Here is an 8,743-nt window from a genome sequence, read left to right as displayed (position 1 = left end):
TAAAAAAGTTCAAATCACCTGATTTATTCAGGCAGCAATCATGTCATTATATAAGAACTAGACGGAAAAACAAAATGATCTCTGACACAACTAATCTGCTACTATCAGAGTATGAGCTTTTCCCTTGTTGGGTGTACTATACAGGACATCACTCTATTAAAATCCTGCATGCATTGATTTTCTGCAGGTGTAGCTTCCTACAGGTTAAAACATGCTTGTTGTGTTAATTGGTGATTCAAAATGAAACCTAATAGTCAATATGAGAGGTCTGTTTGTTGTCCCTGTGGTGGACTTCACCTGTCCAGGGTGCACTCTGGTCACAATGCAAATCTGGCTGCTCATACGGAAGAAATTAGCTAAGTAGGCCACAGAAGTTACACAAGGAGAATGTGGCAGCACTCTAACTCTGGTAAACAATAAACAGTCAATATAAACTTTCATGTTTCAATAAACTGATGTCACTTACATGGAAATGCCTGCAGTGTCCCATGAGGCTTAGAAAGTAGAAGAAAAATTTATCACAGTGTGTTGTCTTAACATATGTTACACTCTACATTTTCTCTACAGTGGAAAGTTGATACTTTATGTTCACTTACAGATGCTTTTAAAAAGCTTATTATGCTGCTTCCTAAATAGGATGAAAGAATTATCAGACTTTTAACTATTTTTTTTTTATTAAATAATTTAATTTCATGTTGAGTTTCATAATTTAACAAATAAACATGCCAAATTTGTCTGTCAAATCTTTACTGGAGAAAAAAAAAAGCATCAAAATGTGATAATTTGATGACAAGGAAAGAAAAATCAGAATCCCACTCAGAAAACTGAGTGCTTTTATTATTACTTATTAATTTAGCCCAAACATTCATACATCTGCATTAATTGACCATTTTAGGTCAAAACTGAACTGAAAAATTAGTCTCTATGCTAAAAATTCCTCCAAAGCTAAAAGACTCAATGCTAAATTAATTTAAATTAAAGAAGCACACTCCCAAACCTACAAACAGTCGAGAGCATATGAAGGAAGCAAAGACAAGCCAGCTTTATCTCCAGGATTTTAGTGAGCTAGTAAATAAAACTCTTTCTCATCTGTGGCATCAAATTAAGAGACCCAGAGGGCATTAATGAAACACCAATGCTTTAACTTTGGTAGCTCAACATCCAATTTATATTTCTTGGTATTATCTCTACTAAGTTAGCAGATTGTTTACATCTTTGTCAACGTTTGTGTTCACTTCCACCTCCACACCTCTCAGTGCAGTGATGCCTCCTCTGGCCTTTCCACCAAGCCGTCTGTGTGACGTTCAGCTGTGAGAGAAGCAGAACCGATCACCCACCATGAGCGCTGACACCGCTTGCAGGGCAGAGCTGGACTCAGAGCTAAACGGAGAGCTGGCTGACATGGTGGCAGCCATGGATGTGGCCGCCAGCCGCATGACCCCACCTAATGGGTACCGGTCAGGGGCTCCGAGGAGCACCGCAGGCCAGAGAGCTCGACTGACAGACAGGAAGCTGTCTCTGCAGGAGAGGGGGAGCCGCATGGCACGACAACCAACCATCGAGACCAAACGAGTGTCCATCACAGATGCAGAGGTGAGGGATCGTTATCTGTTCCTTACAATCTCATCCCTGTTGAGGTCAATTAATTCGTCCTTGTTATTCTGCAGGACTGTGTCCAACTCAACCAATATAAATTGAAGAAAGAGATTGGAAAGGTAACCAAATCAGCCAATTTAACATATACTTTACTTATGATTCATTAGTTTACTCATGATTCATACATTTACTTATCATTCACAACACTTCAGGGTTCATATGGAGTGGTGAAATTAGCCTATAATGAAGATGCTGAACAGTACTATGTAAGTTGAAACTTATAAACTAAGTTAAACAGTTTATCTCAGCTTATCTTTGTACCAACGATGTATTTTATCTCTTTTATTAAGGCAATGAAAGTAGTGTCAAAGAAGAGGCTGATGAGGCAATGTGGCTTTTTGCGTGAGTAACATTTAGATGACTGAAGATGTTTCTCTTGTGTCAGTTTTGTTGTGTTTGTGTTGATGTGTGTTTGGATACTTCCAGGCCGCCTGCCTCCTCCAGGATCAAACTCACAGCAGGACCTGTTCCAAAAAGCCATGTTGCCTCTGGAGAGGGTGTACAGGGAGATCGCCATCCTCAAGAAGCTGGACCATCATAACGTTGTTAAACTAGTGGAGGTTGGTCACATTAAAAAGTATAACCTATGCAGAAACACACAGCCAAAGAGCAACAAAGTAATGTTGATGAATGGGCTTCAGCTGAAACTGAGTGAAATGTGCAAAACAATCACATATTGCAGATTTAAACAGCAGCTTTATAAATCATTGAAAAAAAAAACAAAAAAAAAACTTCATGCTCAAATCTACATTAATAATTGAAATCTCCCTTTGAAAACCAAACATTAAAGGTGGAGTATGTAAGATTTTCAATATTTTCTAAATAAATTAACTAAAAAAATAATTACAATCATAATTAGAAATTATTTTTAAACATGTAGGTTCCAGTCTGTCCATATTTGATGTGTTATTAAATTACAAGTTTAATTAATGACAAAAACCATTCTTAAATGTTTGCCTACCAGTAAAAAAAAGTGCCATTTGTCATTTGTCATTAATTAAACTTGTAATTTGATAACACATCAAATATGGACAGACTGGAACCTACATGTTCAAATTATCTAATTCTAGTAGTAGTATCTAATTATGATTGTAGTTATTTTATTAGTTAATTTATTTAGAAAATATTGAAAATCTTACGTACTACACCTTTAAGTAAAAGAATAAAAAAGAGGCACTGTTAATGTGTCTTGCAGGTACTCGATGACCCTAATGAAGATGGACTTCATATGGGTAGGAACTTTCTCATCAGTTTGAAGAAGCAAATATATGTCAGTACAAAGGCAATCTGTTTTTAAAATCTGATTATTTGTCCTTAAGCCTTCGAATTGGTGACAAAGGGGTATGTGTTTGGATTAAACATCTTTAAGTTCATAACCTGAAGGTTTAGTGATGCCACTATGAGATTTATGTTTCCATATGGTTTTACTTTTCTGCCTCTCTTATTGGCCAGTCCGGTGATGGAGGTACCGACAGAGAACCCTTTAACAGAGGAGCAGGCTCGCTTTTACTTCCGAGACATTGTCCTGGGAATAGAGTACTGTGAGTAACAGGATTTATGTCCCTTTTCCTTTTATTTTTCCAAAGAGGGCTTTTGATTTTGGTTGTAAATCATAGAATTACATTTATTATAATGCTGATATTTAGATTGTTTTTCCAAGTCATCTAAACTACCCCACCTTTAATTTCTATCATAGCATTGTGCGCATGAGCATTTCAAAGTAAGTTGTTTTACTCATCAGCCTGAAATTTGGTTTGATTTGGCCAAAAAGTGGGAAAAACAAGAAAACTAAAATTTAGAATTTCGTTAAAATGACATTTTAAAGGTTTACTGTACAACAAAACAAAAATCCATCCTTGTAAAGCGATTTTATTCTGAAAAAAACAACAGTATATATTAAGAAACTTTCCCTGAGGTGAATAAACAAGTTGGTTTGTTTTATTCTCAGTGCTGTTACATCATGATATGATGATAGAGAAAGATGCTCAGCCTGTTACGCCTTCTAAAAACCCTGTTTGATGGTTTTGTTTTGTTTTGTTTTTTTTACACACATTTAAGTCTGCATTTGTCTATTTCCACACATGAGGCTAAGAGCAATGCAGTTTCTATCTGCTGTTTATTCCTTGTTTTATGGTACTAATGGCAATAGAACTTATTTGATTGTTAAACAAACAATATGTCATAACTTGTAACTACAGTCTTACCAGAAATTATGTTTTAAGTTGATTACAATGGTTTCAATGACTTGTTTTATTCTCTGTGTATATATGCAGTGCACTACCATAAAATCATCCACAGAGACATCAAGCCTTCCAACCTGCTGCTGGGAGACGACGGTCACGTCAAAATTGCAGATTTTGGTGTGAGCAACGAGTTTGAAGGGGCAGATGACCTCCTGTCAAGTACAGCAGGAACACCGGCTTTCATGGCCCCCGAGACGATAAGTGAAAACCAGCAGAGCTTCAGCGGAAAGGTGAGACAGCCGTTAGTAAGTTATGTGCGTTTCGGGCTGTGATTTGTTGTCATACCACCAACAGGTAACGCATGAACGATGACACATCTTGTTTTTTACCAGGCGGTAGACGTGTGGGCGATGGGAGTCACTCTGTACTGTTTTGTGTTTGGAAAGGTAAGCAGGCAGCAAGATTACTAAGAATCCAATTCAACACCTAATATGAAGTGTTTAAATTGTTTAATTTGTTTGTCTCTCTCCAGTGCCCTTTTTATGATGACTACATTGTTTCTCTGCACAGCAAAATCAAGAACAGGCCAGTGGAGTTCCCAGAGACGTAAGCAAACACACATTCTGATTACATTATACTGCAAAGTTTACTCCTCCTGTTATGTGTGCATATGAATAACACAATACCTTAATGGATTCAATCTAAGATTCTTTCTATATCTCTATATCTATATCTATATCTATATCTATATCTATATCTATATCTATATCTATATCTATATCTATGCCTATATCTATATCTGTAAATTAAATTAAATAAAAATTCCTTATTTGTTCCAGAGAGACATTTAAGTTTTGTAGTAGTTTTTTTTTCCCTTGTCACCAGTGGTTAGCATCCTTAGCTAAACCCTCTTTATTTACAAATATCTATGTATCCTTGTGAATTCTCATCATGGTAAAAATATCCGCCTTCTTATTATTTTTTTTACTTGACATTTGTGTGTAACTGAAAACATTACTGATTTTTAAAAAATGTTGCCTTTATTTTTACTTTTATCATCATCATTGCTGTTACTTTAACAGGCCATTGATAAATAGCGAGCTCAAAGATCTCATTGAAAGGATGCTGGATAAAAACCCTGCAAAAAGAATCACCATACCTGAAGTAAAGGTAAGAATGTCAACACCAACGCTGCATTTTCACAATGAATGTGTTAATATGTGAGTGTTGTGATTGCAGCTCCATCCATGGATGACAGAGAACGGCTCGAATCCGCTCCCTCTGGAGGAGGAGCACTGCAAGGCAGTGGAGGTCACTGAGGAGGAGGTGCAGAACAGCATCAAACTCATCCCGAGCCTTTCTGCGGTGGTGAGTCGCTTTTCCAAACATGCTTTTCTATTTATGAATTCAGAAAAACAGAAAATAAACCTTTTGTCTTTGTGTTGTGTTTAAAACAGTAGAATTATGATGTTTGTATGAGGAGGAGGATAAGAGTAAATTTCATGGTATTACATTAAATTATTTTAATATAATTTACTATTTTATTATAATTTTGTTATTTGTATTTTCTTTTATCCTTTTTTCTGTCATGCTTTTAATGTTTCATGTAAAGCACTTTGAATTGTCTTGTACATGAAAGGTGCTATACAAATAAACTTGCCTTGCCTTACAAATTTTCTTTTTTGAAAAAAAATAAAAGAAAATTATAATTGCTTACTAGTCCAAAGGTTTTTACTAAAAACAGAAAGAAAATTTGTTTTAAAAAAACACAGTTAAAACCTCTCATTTCTTTTCTGGCTTTATGAATATGTTTGTTTTTTCACAAAGATTGTCTCTGATGTCCATTACAGATTCTTGTGAAGTCCATGCTTAGGAAGCGGTCTTTCAGTAATCCCTTTGAGTGTCAGGGCAGACGGGCAGAAAGGTCCATGTCTGCCCCCGGAGGTCTTCTTACGTAAGTAGCCTGCTCTGCAAATCCTGTCTGCTCCTCTCTACCAGGCTGCCAGCTCTGCGATTAGACCTCCAACAAACCAAAGCAGCAAACAGATGCTTGGATTTAAAATAAATCAGTTCCATACTTCACATGTAGAGTGTCTCTCACACATGGCATATATTGATCATTAATCTTTGAGAACTGATGATTTCATGCTGTATTTGTTGGGCTATGATCCTGTAAATGAGCACAAGCACTCAGGCAGTGCTTGTGCAAGTGGATCCTCTGCAGCCACAGTAATCACTGCACTGCTTCTGTTTCCATTAACAAGCCAGTCCTGTTGGTTAGGGGGGGCACAGCTAATTACACCTCCATGTGAAGAGATGTGGAGCTGCAGCTACATCCTCCTCCTCCTCTACACTTACCCTGCCACCAGTTGTACTGCAGACAACAATGTGCAGTCTTCCACTCAGTAAAACAATCATACTGATACGTGTTAAACACAGCTGGCAGCGATTTAAAAAAAACAAAAAAAAACAACTTGAGCTAATATTAACTTAATAGCTGTTTATGATAATAGAATGTAAAAAATGTAATTATTTAATCATCTGAGGGGTCGTGATTAATGCTGACTTACAGAAGATCATGATATTTTTCACTGATCTTCTGGGAGGGATGATGTATTGTGGCATTTTGTTCCACTTTATACTCTCTGTATTAGAGATTATCAAAATCAAGTTTAGACTTTACAACACATTCCAATATGAACCCAGATGGTGTAAAATTACATGAATAATAATCATTTTAAAAAATGGATCAACTAAAAATTATTTGCAAATCAAAGTGTTATTTCATCCAGATGAATTTCTTTTTTAACACAGTAACAGAGTTTCTTGCACATAAGTTTAGAGTCCAGCAGCAGAATCTGGTAGGCCAGGTTTTGGAAAAGTGACCTTCTGTTTATTAGCGCTGATAAAAGCTTTGTAGGAAGCCACCGCTGTATTAAATGAAGCGGTCACTTGTCATCATGTTATTCTCATTCAAAAATATTCACCATTTGAGAAAAATGCCTGCAGAAAACTTTGTTGCTTTGCAGAAAAGATGGATGAAAAAACATTTAAATCCTGAACGAAACCAAACTTCCCACAGTTATTTACTGCTGATCCTTACAGGAGCAGTAGTGGGATGAAGTTTTACATAAACATTATGAACTGCTAATTTTCTTTATAATTCCCAAGCGGAGCTTTTTTTTTTTCTCCAAATGTCGATTTTATCGCGCTGCAGTCTTGCAAAGATAAAAATGTGTTTATAACTGTGTTGCCACATAATGGAGTGTAATCCCTGGCTTCTTATATCACATCTCCTTGCAGTGGTTCTTGGGGCTTACTGGGGTCTTCGCCTCTGCCTCATCCTTCCTTGAGGTAAATTGTTAAAAAAGCATTTAGGCTGAGCTCACACGCTTACTTAGCACAGCTCATCTGTTGTTTGCTCAACCTTAAGAGGATTTAAAATGGACAAAACAAAACAAAGCCCTCAGCTGTACCTAAAATAAAGGGCCATTGATGAGTCCTTTGTGCAGGCTTTCTCGTCTCTTGTGTCCTCTTGAGGGTGATGTGGATACAAAGCGATGAGCTGTGCTGTAAAGGACACGCACTCCATGACATTTTTAGTCTAGTGTCACCCCTCCCTCTCCTCATTTGCAATCTCACGCGGTACGTGCAACAGCATGATCAAGCACTTGTTGCCCACAGGAAAGTCAGCAAAGAGGGGAGCAGAGAAGGAGAGTTGGAGGACTTGTATGAAGACGAATCAGCTGCAGAGACTGCAGATTAAAGTGACACATGTAGCGCAGCTGGGAGGGTGCAACAAAGTTTATTTTTTACTAAACTTGTCTTTTGGATCATACTTCTGTTCTTACTTACTTTTGTTTCCACATTTGTGCAGATTTTAAGATTAATGATGACTAAAAAGATAGATTAATTGTACTTTAAATGAAACCAAACATTCAATAGCCAGATTAGATGTCATTCTGTGCTTGTTTTCAGTTCTGTGAAATTTTTTTGTTACAGCTGGCATGCCTGACAGAATACAGGGAATGTCAAGTTTATTAATGGGCTGAAATTGTAAATATGCTCCGTAAAGAAAATATTTTTACATTTTCTTACAGCAGTTGATGATAATAAAAGTCATAATGTTCAAAACAAGTTGTATCTTGTTTGTGTGTGTGTGTAATTTTTTGCAAAACCCTTTTAAAAGTCCATACTTTAAACTGTCTTATTTGATATTTATTCAGCATTGTCTTAGAATTTTATATAATTTAAACTTATATATCATTCAAAGTCCTGCTCTAACTCCATTTTACACATATATCTGCGTATCTCCAGACATTTGTATCCCAAATCTGCTTCTGGATATTAAATGTATTGTAGTAATCAGCCCAGAAGAGGGCAGCATCTTGTAGTGAGCCACTGCTCTGACATCCAGGAGTAAATATATTTTCGCTTTGTGAAACTGGATTATGTAATTAAAGTACATGAAAAAGTATGGGAATCAACCTTTTTTATGTTCCTTAAGAATAAATATATGAAATATGAAATGTTATTTTACTAGAGGAATCAAATAAATGTTCTCTTTTTAATCCATTTCTTTCATTTTCTGAAAAGATATTGCAGTACTGGCTACATGGATGTTAATTAAGGACAATTTGAGGCCAAAAAAATGTAATTTTAAACTTCTTAGAACTAAAACCACTAATTTGCAATTCTATCGAAACAGACTGCAAACTATTCTCACTATTAAGAGGTTGAATATGTATTTAGCCTGAACTATTTTACACCACTCCTTTCTTTTCCTCTTTGATGCAAAAATAGACGTTCAGCTCTGTGAAAGGAGGAGGCATGATGCTGCAAAATATAAAATCCCTGAACACAAGTGCCACTGCCACTCCCCATCACAGCATTACTGCCAAAGC

At 36.4% G+C, this 8,743-nt stretch overlaps 1 protein-coding gene across 1 annotated transcript; it reads left to right on the top strand.

The window, feature by feature from the left end:
• Positions 1–1,338: 1,338 nt before the first annotated feature.
• On the top strand, positions 1,339–7,605 carry camkk1b (calcium/calmodulin-dependent protein kinase kinase 1, alpha b; the record flags this gene model as incomplete). The annotated part of the gene is made up of 16 exons (XM_079246020.1): positions 1,339–1,593; positions 1,668–1,715; positions 1,809–1,862; positions 1,947–1,998; positions 2,083–2,216; positions 2,852–2,888; positions 2,976–2,997; positions 3,109–3,197; positions 3,930–4,129; positions 4,232–4,285; positions 4,372–4,445; positions 4,922–5,009; positions 5,079–5,207; positions 5,690–5,793; positions 7,143–7,193; positions 7,524–7,605. 16 exons carry the CDS (start codon positions 1,339–1,341, stop codon positions 7,603–7,605), a joined length of 1,473 nt encoding a protein of 490 aa, XP_079102146.1.
• Positions 7,606–8,743: the final 1,138 nt, after the last annotated feature.

This window comes from Telmatherina bonti, assembly GCF_933228915.1.
Source record: "Telmatherina bonti genome assembly, chromosome: 9".
Lineage (NCBI taxonomy): Eukaryota > Metazoa > Chordata > Actinopteri > Atheriniformes > Telmatherinidae > Telmatherina > Telmatherina bonti.
This window is presented reverse-complemented; position numbering and strand designations above follow the sequence as displayed.